Below are 18,068 nucleotides of genomic sequence, written 5' to 3'. Positions count from 1 at the left end.
TAGGTTACTGTTTCTAGCATTATTTAAACTTAGAATGAAGACCCATACAGTATGCATTTGTTCTTCTAGTATCCCGTTTAAGCCTTTTGCAGAGACAATTGGTACAAACTTCACCCACAACAATGTCAGAGGGCGTCCATTTTGACAAGAGTCCACGTGAGCTTACCGATAGGCAATGGCACGTCAGGTTGACAGGCTCAGATCCTCACGGTGTTTGCGGGTGTTTTTTGCCGTCCTTACTTCGGCGCGCACGCATTTATAAACCACCCGGCGTACACCTCTGTTTTCACGTACGGGCTGGAGCAAACGCAGCGGCCTCCGGTCACGCGCGGGCGGCGAGCCAGGAGGAAATAAGACCGATCAGCCACACCTCCGCAGGGTCAGCGCAACAATAGCTTTATTTACAGTGAATTTTGAATGGGGTGTGTTTCTCCGGAGATTAATGGCAATTCTCCTCGTTTGCAGGCTCACATAAAACACAATGCATTTACCACAAATCAAAACAAGTCATGCACCCAACGACATTACTCAAGTAGACCAGGTTTGGGGAGTATCTTGCCTAATCTGTTGCATTATTTTTCTGCCATTTTTCTACCTAACCCTGGAAATCTTGAAAAATGAATCCAGATCTCAACTACAATTGCCTTTACATTTGTCTACAGGTATTTTCACTTAGTGTTGTGTTTTAAAATGTTGACAATACAAGTAAAATGTTGTCAGAAAAAGTAAAGTAAGTGGACTATAAAGGAAGTAGTACAGATATTTTTAACATCTACTTTAGGACCATAACAAAGTATTTCTACTTCGTTACTTCACAACAGTGAATAGGTGTGACTACTCTTTGGCCCCAATGATTTTAGACACAAGCCTACAATTACTAGGAATGACCACCAGGAGGCAACTTTGGCACACAATTGCGAAAGAAATGGTTTACTATACTGTCCGTTTCTTCTGTTTAAATATGTCTGGAAAGTCAATTGGTTCAATCGTATTTCTACTCTAGTATCGTGTTCTTGAAATTAAAGATACCGACGGGTATATCCCCTTTCTGGTTTTCGCAACGCATCCTGGTAATTTGTTTCAGCACCATGGACAGAGCCACGCTAACAGCAAGGACAGCGTCACATAAACATCAAGGATTGAGCTACGGTCTTCCGCTATCAAATACAGAATCCATCCATTCATCTTCGAATTCTTAAAACCACGACTTTCGTTTTACGCTATAGAGTGAAACGCCTACTCACAACGTCGTTTTCTACTTTACATTATTCGAATGTAGGCCAAGATGGCGGCCGTGTGGTTCTTGTTTGCCTATCACGGACCACTAACGACTAAAGAGGGGGTATAGTTCCGTTCGGGTTGAGCTAGCTGGGATTTCCTTACACCGGAGGGAAGTTTGGGGGAGGAATTCACGATCACTCGCCCATGACTGCGTCACTGTATGCACGTCAGAGAGGAGCAAGGATGTGGGTGGAATCGTCTCGTAAAAAAAAAAAAAAAAAAAAAAAAAAGAGGCGTGTAGTCTTTTTATAGTCCTGAAATGCATCAATATAAAATTCAAATAGTCAATGACACCATTGACCTCCAATTACCACGCTCATTTACATAAAAAAACAAATAATTATTAGTATACAGTAGTTCTACTTCTATTTTTACCTTTTTATTTAATCCACAACTCCTCCACTACTAATATTAAAATATAGTACATTAAGCCTAGGTAGTATATGATTTTTCTAATATGGAACATTCCTGAATCAAAGTGCAGAAAATGCAATTTAATAGTCCAACTGTTTATGTTGACTCCTTTTTACCCCCTCCAAGATAACTCGAACATGAAAAGCCTTATGGACAAGATAATTTATAGACTTAATACGTGCAATGCAGCCTTCATGTTAATGAAACCATCCACCACTGTCTCCTCGCACGATATGGACCAACTTCATGCAGGAGCACAGCTTGTCCAATGCCCAATGCAGATGGCGTTGCTGAAAGGCTGGATCGTGAAAATAAATGCTATGCACTGAGACTGTGTATTGGAAATTTTGAATAAATCACCTGTGATGCGTTTGGTATCGCATTTTAACCACTCATTTAACCACAGCATATTCAACTCCCAACCGGGACTTTGCACAAACCGACACAACCCTTTTTTCAAATAATGATCACGACCTGCTCACGTTTTTGTAATCGGATTTTGTCGGGCCATTGGTCAAATGAAAAAAAAAAAAAACTTCACCAGACCAAACTATATTGTGATATTTAAAGTCCCTTTGCTCGCGGTCGCCTACCAGATGACATCGAGCCTGGGGTGATCAATATCGTGGAGGAGGCTGGCGTTGAGGCGTGCAGGCAGGGGGTGGGAGGGAGGTAGGGAGGGGGAATAAGGGGTACGTGACGGTCTCAGCCTCACTGTTGGTGGAGATCATCGCGAGAAAGGCCCACCGTAGTGATCGTTGCAAGATATCTCTGCTGAAAAGACGATAGTTCCACTCAATCGACCACGACGCGGACAAGTCGAAACTATTTGTAAATAGGTAAGGGCCACCTTTCGTTCTCTTACTTGCAAGTGTTATTTCTCGGCGCGTTTAGCAACGACCATTTGAAGACGCCGTGTTAACATTAAGAATACTTTCATTTCAGATATTATGCTGTATGTTGCATTTAAGAATGCCTTAGGCCAAACTGCTGCATGTCATCAAATAATTCATTTGTAGCTCATGTAATGGCGTCCGATTCATATTTTAATTGAATATTCATTTCTTGCGCACATTGGTAAATATGATGTTACCCTCCATGTATGTTTTGCACCGTGATGCGTGTAAATAAGGCAGTGTTCCCATCCCCCAGTAATAAATAGCACCGCCACGAATATGCTGTGCATTCCCTTTTGGAAAAAAAAAGGAGAAAAAAACGACCCCGTTTGTGCAGGCAGGCATCTCCCCGTGCACTGATAAGCGTAGCATTACAAGTGAGCAATAATTAATGACCCCCCCCTCCACAATTAACCATTTCATTGAAATCTTTTGGCTTTTTAATATTTAATGTACGGTGGGAGGATGCTGAAAAGGGGCACGAATGCATGCATAAGTGAACACAGTGGCTATTACAAGTCTGTTGGCCGGACTGCACCTGTCGGAGTCCACCACAGGCGGCGTTGTAGCTTCCATTTTCCCAAACACTTACGAACCCACCCAATGTATTATTAATTAATACAGTGAGTATATTTAACAGTTTCAGTGGCCTCTTTATTAGCATGACATCCTATGCATGGCTCTGCATGGTGATTGAACCACACACGTGTTGCATTGCCCACAGTTGCTCCACCAAGATGGACGTGTTTATGAAGGGTTTGTCCAAAGCCAAGGAGGGCGTGGCTGTGGCTGCAGAGAAGACCAAGGAAGGATTTGCCGTGGCTGCCGAGAAGTCTAAAGAAGGAGTTATGTTCGTAGGTAAGATGATCAAAGCAGGGCTTGACATCCATTGTAGAGGAATTGATTAGTGTGTGACTAACAACTATTGGTCACACTATTTCTTCTACCTGTGGATGGATGCTGCCATATAGGTTCAAAACACGTGATGTAAATGTAAAAGGTGGATCCACCGGCAAAAAAAAAGTTTTATCACCGCAGCAAGCCAATTTTTCATTCGGGAAGACAAACAATCAATGCCCGTGTTTAACGTATGCAGATCAATTCACTGTGCCATTAATTATAGAGGCTGTTTTAACAAGCAGGTAGTAAATAGCATCGGTACCAGCAGTTGTAAGATGTAGTGTAGCACGCTGTAGTAAGGAGTAATCGTAGATGATGCAATGCTTTGAATATCCTTATGGCCTATCGCCTCACTTGACCGAGATGGGTGGGGGTGAGGCGGAACGGGCCACATGTCTGTGCACAGGCAAAGCCAGTACACTGTCCATAGAATATGACATGCATATCACATACAAGACTTCATGAAATATATAATCATCATTCGTGTAAGACTTGCATGTTGCGCTTCCATCTGGCTCCTTTTTTTTATTAAGGAATATGGATACTCATGAAATATTTAAATATTTATTTTTAGTTTCGGGATTTGTTAATGCCATCTTTCAAAATTGTCATATTACAATTGTAGTGGATGATTTAAAATGATTAGGGCATAATGGTTTTTATTTTGTGCTGTGGATTGTCAGAATATTTATTCTTATTTCCAAGCAGGCACATATTTGCTCATCTCCCGAATTGTAAAGCTTCAAGTGCATCATTGTCTTTTAATAGAAGGCCCAAAATGGAAACTCCTGGTCGTTGTCACTACTGATATGGTCACATTGTGTTCCAAGAAGGCGCAGTCACACGTGATGTGCTTGTGGAGATGAGACTAGAAGTTGTCAGATGTATCTGCAATGAGATCTAAGATGAAATCCAATTACTGCGTGCCTGTCACTCGTCATGAGCAGCAAACATGTCAGACGGCAGTCAAATTGCATGCTGGCTCATTTTCACATCCTCCACAATCATCTTATTGCTGTGTACAAAATGGAACTATGTGTGTAATGTGTCTGCAATTATGCATTCTGCTGTTTGTCTTGCTGTTGGGCGGAAAGTGTAATGTAATCTTCATTAATCTAAGACAATGATGGATAATGACAGTTAGGACAAATAAATGCTAATGCTGTCAATTAAATGGCAGAAGCCAAGGGACAGGTCTCCACCCATTGCCATTCGTACAACAAGATAAGTCAAGCCGTCCAGTGTGTTGAAGTAAATATAGCCAGATTTCACACTGTTAAGTCATTTTGTAAGTAAATTGAGATGGGATCATCATTATTTCAGGTTTCCTAAATTTGAGACATTTGCTTTGAGATATTTTTAAGAAAAATGGGCAACTTTGCACACATGAGATGTATGTATGTACATATGTATGTATGTATGTACATATATATGTACCTATGTATGTTCGTATTGTATGTATGTATGTATGTATGTATGTATGTATGTATGTATGTATGTATGTATGTATGTATGTATGTATGTATGTATGTATGCATCTATGTATTTATTTATTCATTTATTGCAACTTTATTGCAACTTTATTGTATATATATGCACAATCAAATGAATTTACTTTTCAAGCAATGTTTATTATCATAGTTGATGAGTGTCCATCAACACTGTTAGTAAAGTATCAACAGAATTGGCTCATATATACTCAGACTGTTTTCACTGTTGTGGAACAATTCAATTCAGTGGGACTCCAATTCAGTTAGACCATAACTATTGTCAGATTTATAATGTAATCAGATGTAAAAGCCCAAACTATCAAATTAAACAAATTAAAAGAATTAACAAATCATCACCAAAACCAAATTGATTTATACCGATTCATAACTGTTGTGCATCTCTCATAACACGATTCAATGGATGGATGTATGTATGGATGGATGGATGGATGCCTGTCAAGAAAAGCTAAAGATGATTTATTCCGAACTGTTAACTTTGATCTTGTTTTATTTGGGTTATGTATTATTTCTGGGCAGGCAAACCCACTTTTAGAAACATGTCAAGAGTTTGCCTTCCCTTGCGATAGCCATCAATTGTGAGACTGTAGGCGTAGTTCTTCCAGGGCACTCCACGAGTGTGTTGTTTTCACATGGATGCGTTTCCTCGATTTAGGTTTTCTTTGAGGCTGCCGTTTGTAAAAAGATTCATCATACGGCTTCTCCTTCGCTGGCTTTTAACGGTCCTCAGGGACTGATAATGCATGTGGATGCTACACAGTTCCATTGCCCTGTACAGATTCAGGACCACTGGTCACACAATGTAGTACATTGGCCAAATCGCTCAGTGGAGTAAAGTGCAGATTGATGATGGCTGCCAAAAGGTCAAACAATTGAACAACGCTGTGGTTGTATTTTAAGCAGTAGCAGTAATGTTGATTAAAAAAATTGCTCCCTGGTGCTTTCATATCTGTTTGGAGCAATGTGGGAATCTTTAAATATTTATGAAGCTAATCATTACATAGCCCTGTACTTTCACACACAGCTCATGATTGTAGGAGGAGAAAAACCCTAAACTGTTGCCACTAATTGTAGCAAATGGCCCAGGTTAGAATTTGTTCATTGTTCTTTGTACCAGATCCATGCATCACTCTTAGGTTTAACAATTCACTCCCATCAAAATTTAGGCACTTATACGCATTGAAACTTGCAGATATTTAAATGCTCTCTGCTTGTCCTCCACTGGACCATTTCTTCATCTAAAGTGAAATAATTAGGAAATTTCATGTTTTAAATTTTTTGAAATAAATACATATCACATCAAATCAAATTTATATCCAGGACCTCAAAACAAAGGTGATTTTACAGGCAAATTAAATGCCAGTATTAAATCCTATTAAAAAAAATTGTGCCTAAATCATCTCTATTTTTCTTTATTATGAACTAGGTAACAAGGCCAAAGACAGTGTCGGCTCAGGTGAGTTCTTATTTTGAATATTATTCAGGTGCTATAATTCCAATCAATGCTGCAAACACTCTGCTCACTCTGCTTTTTGAATTTTGTGTGCGTGTGCGTGTGTGTGTGTGTGTGTGTGTGTGTGTGTGCGCGTAGTGGCTGAGGCGACCACTGGAGCGATGGAGAATATTGCTGCCGCGACTGGCCTTCGTAAGAAGGATGAATTCCCGTCTGACATTAACGTAGGTGCATTATGCCACAGTTTACACTAAGATATTTCATAACAGGATATTTCAATTTAATGCTGTCGTCATGACAATTGAAGTCATGCTAGTGTCTATCAAATCCAACTGCACTTTTTACATTGAAATATGAATCACGATCGAATTGACATTTCAGCGTGTCTTGATCAAGGCTTTTAAAATTGATTTTTTGCTCTTTAAAGCAAACACTTAACTGCACCCAAATTCACATTCGAGTATACGCTGTACTACAATAGCTGCTCACGTTATTTGGTTGAATGTACTGTACGAGTTAGTCATCTCATAAAGGGGCTTTTTAATCTCGTTTACATTACTATGACTGATACGTGCAATGGTAGACAAATTTACTCAAGCACCTGCAGGGCATAGCATCTGTTAAGCCGACGTGTGTCCTATAGTTGAAAGAAAACGTAGTGGATGGAGCACAGAGCATGCCTGGGCATTTTAACAAAACAAAATAGAAGATGAGACGTGTGCGGCTAAAGTGGGTGCTGCTAAAAACAAAGTCAGCCAAGAGTTGGACAGCAACCCTTAAGCTATTTTTAACCACAGCCTAGTAATGTCCATAAAAATAATAATGTGGTAGACGCCTGAGTAAATAAACACCCACAGTCTCGATATGATTTATTTCTCCAAAATTCTCATTATACAACCTCGTTCAACTGTACGTTTGTCTTGTATTCTGAATTGTCGTAACTCTTACACCAACATCTGTAATCGATTCATGTTCAGAATTGTGCTACTCACCCTAAATGACCTTCCAATGCATGAGAGCTACCACAGGTTGACAGGGTGCAAGTGAAACAGAGTTCCTCGACCTTTTCTTAGCCTTTATCCTCACAGTTGGGATCCTCTTCACTGCCTGGCAAAGATAGTGAACCTATTTACAGTAAATTAGTGTAGGACTGCACTGGACACTGTTTTTTTCCAATATTTTGTCACACTTGTCTATGCTGCAACCCGCAGTCGCAACAATAAACAGTCTCTCCAGCAGACAATTTATATCTAGATCATCAACGTTAGCCTATGTGCCAAATAAAGTGACATTCAAATATGTTAGCTTTCATTCAAGGAGTCTCCTCGGCTTTCTTCTCTTGCAGTCAACTTGAGCATAGTGCAAGATTAGGGCCTGGTGTCCACCCTAATTGACTTGATTAGCGGAGGTTTAAAAATAAGAGTGGTGACCCACTAGCTTTCTATTTAGGTCTCATTGTTGCACAGAGAGTGGTGAGCAAAGTCCCAAGAAAGGAAATAGTCGAGGCTTTGTTTATAAACTATTGTGTCGGCAGGAGGTCATTTAAGTGACTATTCCACCCTTATTACCGGTTGTAGCTTAACACAACAGATTAAAGTTGTTTACCTGGGACTGAATCCTAGGAAGAGGGCTGTTTGGTTTAAGGCAGCTATGTTAGAATGAGTCTATGCCTGCAACACATGAAGTACATTGTACACTCTACTATAATTCATTTTAAAATTTAAAAATAGGCAATTTTTTAAATATACTTTTTAAAATTAATTGCCTTATTAGTAATCAGTTTTCTTAAATGTATCTGGCCAAAAATCCGATTCCCCATCGACTTGAAAAGAAAATCTATATTTGTCGGATCCTTCTTTATAGTATAGTTTATAGATCCTTATTCAGAGCTGCGCTGCAACTGACTGATTACTTTCTAGTATATTGCCTCTCATGTAGGGGGACACCAAAATGTCATGGAAAGCTCTCATTGTGTTGCAGTCTGCACCACAGTCTGTAAGATAGACACACACTTGTTAATATGGTTAATCACTGACATAAATAATCAGCAATGTATATTTAATCTAGGTAAACAGGTTTGCCAATTTTGTAAATTGACGGAGGCCATTCGGGCGTCAACACAGCCGTCTCCTATCAGTCAAGCTTTGTATTCCTTGCAATGAGGTGCACCTGACCAGTGTATGGTTCAATGTCAGAAACTAAAGCAGCCTTGAGGACTAGTTTTCCAATGCTAGTGCCATATTTATGAGGGAAATTCAATGACATGCAGTTTAACACACACATTGCGGGAGGCCTCGATTTAAAATACAAAATAAATTGCGTTAGACTACCTGCACTGCAAAATAAACCTGCTCTGGAGAAGTCTAAAATGGAGTTTTCTTTTGAGCAAGAAATTGCTGCTTGTGGCGGGGTCATGAAATACAATACGCCAGAGCACAAATCATTATTGCATCTTTTCAGCCTTCATATTTGTTTTCTGTCTGTGCCATACAGCCTGAGGAGTATGGGCAGGAGGCCACGGAGGGCCAGTCTGAGGGAATGCCAGAAGGAGAGACATATGATGACACCCAGCAGGTAATCACCTTGCACCACACACATTATGGAGTCTTGTGTATATGGCTATTTTTTGCAACACTAAAATATTTTGTTTTACAATCAGGGGTGAGTCCATTAACGGTCAGTAGATAATAGGCCCGTTAGTATTAATTGACTCCGTATGCACATGACTGTATCTATGCAATATTTGCATTTGTTTTCTTATTTTCCTCTTATCTTCCTTTAACTGAAAGCTACAAAACCTCTCGACTACGGATTACCATGGAATTCTACTATTTTGATACACACATTTTAAATAAATGTGCTCAAATTACCTTTAGTCATATATTATTGATATTCATTGTGTGAAGACAATCATGCTTATTATTTCTCACTTGAACAACATTTCTGAAAAATCACAATGTCCCATCAACTGGTGAGTTATTTTTTTTGAAGAGCTCCACTGGCTACTGATATGGTCATTGAGGGCTATCTGGTGTCCACATTGATGACCCCTGCTTTAGATCATACACACTCAGGGACAGAGCCAGAACCTTTTCAGTGAGTATGCCTTAAGATGACAGGTGCACATTCACATATCCACAGTGGCCAGTGGGGTGACGCCGTCCACCATTGTAGATTCATCCCTGTACTCATTTCCCTCTGCATCATTGAACACAGTTTTGCATCAAACTGTTTCTCGATTACAATCAGACTGAGAGGCGTTTATGTTTTAGTTATCTCAGAAGGATCAAATATTTTAAACACCCCCAAGTATGACTCATTGCAAGATACACTCACAGTCTTGTTAAATTACCTCTGTCAATACAAATGAAAATCTTTGGCTATCACTTAAAATATGTTTGGTGGGGTTCTTATTGAGGATCCTACTAAATTGCGTACACATTAAGTGTTTTCAAATGAAATTACAGGGTTGTGTGGGACAGCACACAGCAAGTGTGACGTAAATGGTTTATATTTGGAAATGACCAGCTCAGGGAGAGAATCAACTATCCTAAATATGTCGCAATGAAAACGTTTAAACGCCTTTACGCTCATGATGATATTTACACCATGTCATTTTCTAGCGTTTTATTTGTAATTGTATTGATTTAAAAAGGAAATAAATATTTTCTATTTATTTATTTTATTTTCTATTAAAATATCCATATTTATCTCATTTGATCTTATTTTGTCTGGGTTCTATTTCCCTTTAATTTGTTCCACATTTCTACACCAGTCAATGAAAAAGGCAACACTGCATTTTTCATCATTCATATTTCATGCCATCCATGTTCTCTTAGTCTTGCTCCTGCGTGTCCTTCCCTTCCCCCATCCTTCTACACTCAGCAGCGAACCACGCTCGTGGTCTGAGTGGGTGCGGTGATGACGTTCACTGCCTTGGTGCATTGTGGGTAACATCCATGTCTCCCTGCATTGCTGTAAATGTGGAATCTGCTTAGGATGGAATGTGCATTGAGTCTCTCTCACTGCCTAAATTGATGGGAAACCCCCCCTCCCCCACCTGGGACCCCCCCCCCCCCCCCCTGGTAATTCTAAAGACGACATCAAATGACCAAGGAGTATCACACGCGGAGCCTTTAAGGCTGTCATAATGTTGAGCAGTTGGAAGGATGCTGGAGATGAGCTCACGACTCGTCCTTGAAGCTTTTCTGCAGCCCTGTGCTGCCCTCTCTAGGCATTGACAAAGCACAATCCATGCACTGACGTCATCTTTCATTTTTGTACATGCTGGGTCATAAAAGCTGTTTTTAACCCATGAGTTGAGGTGAAGAATGATGACGTTATATTTGGGACTAATTTAGCTACATAAAGGGCCAGAACAGTTTTATATCCTCAAACTCCTTGTGTTGTTAATGATGAAATATTTTAATGCCATGGTAAATGCCAAAAGGCTGACATAGATCGCATAAGAACAGAGTATGTAATCTGATGTAAGAGTCCTGTAATATTTGTTGCAATTATGTATTCAATTTATTTATCATTTACTCATCGCGCACAAATTAACACAGCCATGAAGTCATATTGTTTTTTGTAGAAGTGGATGACATCACCTATTGTGAGCCAAGACCAAACAAATGATGACTTTGGTGTAGAATGAGGCTGCTGGAAAATATCAACACAAAACCTGAAATGGCAGATAAAAAATGGAGCTAGAGTTTGGCAAGATAAAACCAGACTCTGGAATTTCTCGTTATTTTTTTCTTTCGTCCTTTCATTGAGTGTTCAAATCAGCGATTTCAGTTAAATATATCATATAGCAGACAAACACAGTGATATTTGAGAAGTGAAATGAAATCTATCTAGTACACCCCCTTGTGTTGTGAGCAGTGTTGGGATCCAGGTGATTTGGATAGTAAGAAATCGCAGGAAATGCAAATGAATTGTGATTCTGTTCCTGATTTGGGCCATAAACTGTCCAAAATTAAGCAAAATTAAAATAGCAAAAAGAAAAAACCTGTGTTTTCTAATGTAAAATTTGATGTTTGCAAATGCCTTATTTTGAAAAAATGCATCAGTCTTATTTACTGGTGAGAGGCTTAAATTCTGATGATTTGGACAATTTATCGAAAATATCTATCCATCGATAAGTTGTTGATTCATCTATTAATACAATTCACATATGGGATACAATTAAAAACAGGTGGCAGCCCATTTTGCTCTTTTGGGTGACGCTGCTGCTATTAAACATCTTAAAAACACTTCTACGTAGTATACCCTCCTACTAACAATATCTTATAAGAAATTCCATTTTGTATATGTAGCTGACAACTCATCGCACGTCATGTTTGTTCACCCTACAGGAGAGCCAAGACTACGAACCGGAAGCATAAAAGCGTCAGTGAGCCACCATTCAACCAGCAGCACAATAATATTTATAATAATAAAGGACAAATGCTATTCCAATTAGTCTCCTGTTTAAAAAGAAACTCCCAAAAGACAAGAATTCCCGCTGAAAAATGTTCTTCCTTCAAGACAAATCTTTTATGATTATATATTGTAAATGTAATTAATGTAATGTGTTGGGTGTCGGTATTTATTGAGCTGTAGGATTGTCCTTCACTGTCTCATTTCCTTGATTCCCTCCCAATGAAATGAGACCAGAATCAGGGCTTGTGAATGTGTATTTTGTGTGAGTGTGTGTGTATCTGTATTTAGACATGTGTAATAGATGTTCATCAACTTCCAATGAGACATTGGGAGCTGAAAAAAGTTACAGTCCAAGTTGCAAGCAGATATTTACACAATATCCTCTTTTAAGTGTCGACAATGCTTGTTTGTGGGGTCCTTTTTTTTCCATTTCCTTTTGGGATGTTTTTAAAATAAGAGTTTGGGATTTCTTTTTTACTTTGTATCTTTCTAGTTGCTTGTGAAATCGTTCCAGTAAACTCTCTTTTGGGACATGGACAGTATACATGTTTGTGTGTGGGCGTGTTTGTGTGTACTGACAATTTTACCAACTTAAAGTCAATATAATGTCTTGAAATAATAATGGTTGTCATATAAAAATGTGCTTTAAATTGCAGGACTTGTCAATAAAAAGGTTTATGTGTTAAGCCGGACATGCAAATCCTCTGTAAATAAAAAAAAAATGTAAAAAAGAAAAAATATATATTTTGCCTTAATTGAGAACTTTTTTCATTTCCCTCATTATGTAACCATTTCAGTCATTGAACCAGCCTCGTCTATTTTGCTTGCTTCTGTCAGACGGGTCAGGATGTTTAGAATTTGCTGCGATGGCTCTTGGCTCAGCTGCCAGGATGCCAGTCCGACCGTGCGGTTTTGTCCGTGTTAATCCGACTGGAACGTGCAGGCTCACCAATGTCTGGCCCCAAACCGAGGGTATTAAACGGCGGCTCGAGCTGCAGTTGCCTCAGACTCATGCCGTGTACCCAGCGGGGGACCAAAAGTGGAGCCATGGCCTCGTTGAAGAAGTCCTTTGAGGGCCTCAAAGGCAGCAGCCACTCTGCAGTCAAAGGAGTCACGGAAACTGCAGGTAAATCCGCTCGTACGATGATGACACGTTGAAAATAAATACCTTTCGCAAAGCAACATGGTGTGGTCTCAGTGCAGGCAGCTCAGGAAGCTGTGCAGCAGGTGGCAGATTCATCCAAAGAAACAGCCAATTCAGGTACCCTGCACGTTTCAGCCATTTGTCTTCTCACTGACTCCAATCGTCAGAATGTACTTATGGCCAACGTTTTCCTCCCAAAAATACAAAGAGGCTAAAGAGGCCCTTTAGCTAATTCAACAGGATAAAACAAACCAATCACGCAAGCAGTTATACATTGTTGATTGAATGTGGTCATTTTGAAAAACTGCATGTTGACCTTTTCTGAATTGTTTCTTATTTTCAAAACGGATGTAGTTGCTCAAGAAGCCAGCAAACAGAGCCAAGCGGCTATAGGCAAAGCTGCCGACAAGGCCACGGACACCATCAAGGAGTTAGGACAGAAACGGGACACCAAATGATCCCTTCATTCATCTTGTTAAACTGAAGCCCACTCGTCATCATCATCATCATCCTCGACAGATTTTCGACGAATAACTATGCTAACAGTTAAAACTAAGAACCATTACAAACATCACATAACTAACATTCCAAAAAATGCATTTTCCCCTCTGACTTGATTCTACCTGTTTTCTAACCACTATGTATTTTGTATGTGTGACTTTTAAAGGGGAAATAAAACCAGAATAATTTCACTTTTTTATGTCTACATACCTATGGAGAGATAAGACTGTGGATAGTCCTCACTGTTGATAAATTGTTAGAAGCAACTCTTGCTGATAAGATGGCCTTTGGCGGGCTGATGAGAGTGTTCACCTTGTCCCGAGGCAGCACACCTCTCTCCATCACACTATGCGGTTGCTAAGCAACAGAACTCCGTGGGGGCCAGGGATTGGTGGAGGTCTTTGAAATAGCTTCAGTCAGCACACCATGTTCTGGCCAAGCTCAAACTTATGACTGTATTTTTGGTCATCAGAAAATGGAAGCCGTGCAAATTAGGAAAACAGAGATATGTACTTGTACACTCAATGCACACGTCGAGTCAGGCTTTTCAAGTCTTAAATAAGAGAGCGTGGATGTTGTATAAAAGACAGTGTGATGTGCAAGTGTTCATGTGTGGGTGGCTTCCTTCAGCCTCCTTCAGGCTCCAACCTCCTTTTCTGTGCAACGCAGCAATTTCAGCAGTATTTAACGATAGCCACTGCTTTGGATTCATCTTGTAACAGTGTGAAAAACATTAAATTTGCAGAGAAAATGTATTTGTCATCTTTTCATGATGAGCTTGCTTTACACGTGCTGTTTCCAGGAAAAACACATGAACAGTAGTTCAATACTAATGTGCCACATGGATTTTCCACGACTCACTTTCTCTTCAGAGGCTGATTCTGTCGTCGGATATTGTTATACATCCCATTGTTGAACCCCCCAACCTCTGAATGAGATGCTAATTACTATGAATGGAGTAGATAAGAGCTGAACATGGATTTTTTTTTTTCCTCCCCCCGTACATTACCACTCACCACAAGAACCTGAGTGTGGTTTCCAGGGAAACTGGAAATGTGAAGCTTTTCAACAGGCACAGCAGCCAGAACGACAATTGCCTCAGACAGATTCTTCTACGGACAAACCTGTAGCCACAGCAGTCAGGACCAGTCAAGAGCAGGAAATTCGAGCGCGTCCATCAGCGTGAAGTTTGGACCATGTTTGCCCTGAATGTGACAGATTGTTTTGCGGAGGCTTCTTGAGTCTGAATCGGCTGCTCAGGTACATCTCCAGCTCTCTGTTTTATCATGTGGTGTTTGTATTTTGTATTTTCTGATTCGATCCACGTTACTCTCGTGTATTCCCTTGGTTGAATTTACCGAAGCTAATCGTCGAACATGTTGTTTATTGCATATCGAATGAGACAGACTATCACAATATGTTGTGCTAAATCAAGCAAATAATCGTAAAGGATTCCATGTATATCCCAGTTCATAGTGTCCTAGTTGATGACTTTTGTCCATTTCAAATCGCAAAGAAATTAATATGGAGCAAAATGTCCCCGTTAGTACAAACAATATGGTTCAGAACTGTGTTTTTCCATGCAGGAATATCTTGCACAGGACAAGATGGGAAGTCTTAAGGATGAGACGAAAGGTTTTGGTAAAGAGAGTGGAGAGCCTTCAGCTGGTGACCCCGCGCTCGAAGGTCCTCTTGTGAGAGAATCAACAGGTCGGGGAGGCGCTCAGATGGAACTGCTCCATAATGTCAGCACCAGCGATGCCAATGAGAGTTTTGCTGAGACAATAGAGGAAGCACAATCGGGCAAGGTTTGCGACAGTAGTGTTCGTTCAGATTTTCCAAGCGTAAAAGACATTGGGCAGACCGAAGCTGTCCGTTTGAAACAACAATCCGACGGTGACAGGTCAACAACGCTGGATGGGCCGCCCAACTGTGGAGTCGATGTAATTCAAAACACTGACAAGGCGGCTGAAGAAAAAGTCTCGTTTTCATTGCCGCCGACTGCCGATCCTTCTGACCCAAATTCCCCAGCACCTTTTGGGCAGCACCATATGCGCACGCAGGTCAGTCTAGAGGTGGTCCAATGTCACTCAGCTGCCACGAGCCCAATGACCCCTCCGGAGAGCGGTCATGCTTTCATTTTCCCAAGCTCCTCTCGCAGATCTGGAGCTGATGCGGGAATGCAGACCGGTACGCAAGTGGAGCTTTGCTCCGTGGCCACATCTCCCATGACTCCAAAGACACCCTCGACCACAGCTTTCCCAGCACTCGCCGAGACAGATGACGGGACGCAAACGATTACTCCCAGAACAAAAGGTCCACAAGAAGTTGAGTTGTCTTCTACAGAAAGTGCTGCCTGTTCTCCTGCCGAAGAGTCACAAGTGGAGCATAGCAATCACCAGGATAAGCCACAACGGATGGGAAGTATGGACCAAGATATTACCATCTTAGTGACCCACTATGATAATGACAAGATGGAAGAGCAAGAATGGGAGGATCAATCTTGTAATCCCCCCAAGAATTTTAAGAGGGAGACAAGTGTCTCAACAGAAAGTGCCAATCCTGACCAGGAATCAAACGCAAATCCAAATCAAAGCAAATCACCGAATATCAAGCAAGTTATACACGAGGAAAAAGAAGTGTCAAAGCCGGCTGTCCCGGAATCTCCAGCTCCTGACGGCTGCCACAGCATCCGCACACAGGTGAGTCTGGAAGTGGTGCGGTGCCAGTCCGTGGCTACCAGCCCTATGACCCCACCTGGGGGTGATCACGCCTTCCAGTTCCCAACTCACTGCGAAAGAACAGTGGCCCAAATGACAGATGCAGAGACGCAAGTGTGTCAGCAAGTGGAGTATCGCTCTATTGCTACAGCACCCATGACACCGAGAACGCCCACCACTACGACTTTTCCTGAGATCGCGCAGGAAGCCGGCGCAGTGAAAAACAATGATGAGGGGGAAGAGGCGGAGGAGGGAAGCCAAGTTAAAAGTGAGGAGAAGGAAGACGTGACTGTGGAAAATGCGGTGGAAGAAGCTGAAGGGGAAAACGACTGCAAGGAGAAGAGTGAGGAGGAGGTGGTGCAGGAGGTGAGTTGGGACGAGAAGGGCATGACATGGGAGGTGTACGGGGCGGTGGTGGAAGTGGCTGTTTTGGGATCCGCCATCCAGAAGCACCTGGAGAAACAGGTGAAGAAACAGAAGAGGCAGCCCTCGTTACCTCCACCTCCACCCCTCAACCCCTCAGCCACACCGCTGGCTTATGAGGTAGCCCAGGGAGGGGCGAGCAGGTGTCGGGCAGGGAAGAGGAGAGAGCAGGACGACAATGAGGGCCGTAACAGACGAAACCCATTTCGGCTTCTGATGGAGAACATGCAGCAGCCACATTGTTGCTCTCGAACGCACACCACAGAGTGACTTAGGGGGAGGGTTAATGACGATTTACTATTTACCACCACCTAGCGTGTTCAGGGTCTTGGGCAGGGGTAGGCAAGTCCGGTCCTAGAGAGCCGCTGTCCTGCCTGTTTTTAAAGTTTCCCTCCTTCACACACCTGATTAAAATGATCAGGGTGGTTATCGAGCTTCTACAGAACTTGCTGATGAGCGGATTATCTGAATCAGTTGTGCTGCAGCAGGGCGAATCGGAAAACAGGGACAACAGTGGCTCCCTAGGACAAGAATTGCCTACCCCTGGTCTTGAGTGAGCTGGAGCCTATTCTAGGTGACTTTAGGGTGAAGGGTGGCAAGGGACTGCATGAGGCCTCATGTCTTGTCCAGGCATTCTGTAGACTTTCATTCAGGTGATAAAATCGAACCTCCAAAGTTGAACATAATCCATTTCATGATGGAACTCTTAGTGGAGTTGTATATTCCTGCTGAAATTATTAAATTCATGTTTGTCTATCAGCAACAATTCAGTCGTCTGATTTTCATCCAAAATGGGCTCCAGTTTCACGCGACCCTGAACAGTAAGCATGTCTGTCGGCAGGCAGTGTAACACACATTTTGAGCTTCATGGATGCTTTATTGGTCAAGTACTGTACAAGTAATATATGTGTTGTGAAATACTGTGAACTAATGTTTTCAGTGAAGTAGAAATAGGAAGTTTGTTATATGCTGACAAGCTTCTCTGCTTATTTTAATGCTAGTCATTGTTATCGGCATGCTATACATGCTAATCATATTCTCATCTCCTCGTTAAACGTTATTTGTGTAATTTTACACTATAATTTTATTGTAAAGTCTTGAGCACCCAAACTATCTCACAATAAGGTTGACTTTTGATTCCATGGTGCTAGCTTGCTAGCTAGTAGAATTAGTAGATTGTATTTTAATGCTTTTGCTTTTCTCTCTACATGCCCAAGTTCTATTCTTCTCTTTTTACTGTTCGTATACAGCATATAGTGAATTTCATTGATAAAACACGACATAATTGAAACTGAAACCAAGTTGCCCCATATAACAAGCTACATGGACGGTTCTGGAACAGAGTCAAATTCTCAAAGTCATTGAACTTCATGTTCTTAGATGAGGGCAAGTTTTGTGTGG

The 18,068-nt window shown here is 41.2% G+C and overlaps 1 protein-coding gene across 1 annotated transcript; it reads left to right on the top strand.

Annotated features, from left to right (window-relative positions):
* Positions 1–2,396: 2,396 nt before the first annotated feature.
* Positions 2,397–12,565, top strand: sncb (synuclein, beta). The gene is made up of 6 exons (XM_061283524.1): positions 2,397–2,534; positions 3,316–3,449; positions 6,426–6,455; positions 6,591–6,676; positions 8,946–9,026; positions 11,813–12,565. Exons 2-6 carry the CDS (start codon positions 3,329–3,331, stop codon positions 11,840–11,842), a joined length of 348 nt encoding a protein of 115 aa, XP_061139508.1. The 5' UTR covers positions 2,397–2,534; positions 3,316–3,328; the 3' UTR covers positions 11,843–12,565.
* The last annotated feature ends 5,503 nt before the right edge of the window (positions 12,566–18,068 follow it).

The sequence above is a fragment of the Syngnathus typhle genome, linkage group LG1, assembly GCF_033458585.1.
Source record: "Syngnathus typhle isolate RoL2023-S1 ecotype Sweden linkage group LG1, RoL_Styp_1.0, whole genome shotgun sequence".
Taxonomy (NCBI): Eukaryota; Metazoa; Chordata; class Actinopteri; order Syngnathiformes; family Syngnathidae; genus Syngnathus; species Syngnathus typhle.
Note: the sequence above shows the minus strand (reverse complement) of the source record. Positions and strands in the feature narration are given on the sequence as shown.

Bases quoted from the DNA above. Each gene is read 5' to 3' on its own strand.
- sncb (XM_061283524.1), top strand. From the start codon at position 3,329: ATGGACGTGTTTATGAAGGGTTTGTCCAAAGCCAAGGAGGGCGTGGCT. The intron at 3,450-6,425 runs GTAAGATGATCA...ATTATGAACTAG, and splicing joins AGAAGGAGTTATGTTCGTAG to GTAACAAGGCCAAAGACAGT. The intron at 6,456-6,590 runs GTGAGTTCTTAT...GTGTGCGCGTAG, and splicing joins CAAAGACAGTGTCGGCTCAG to TGGCTGAGGCGACCACTGGA.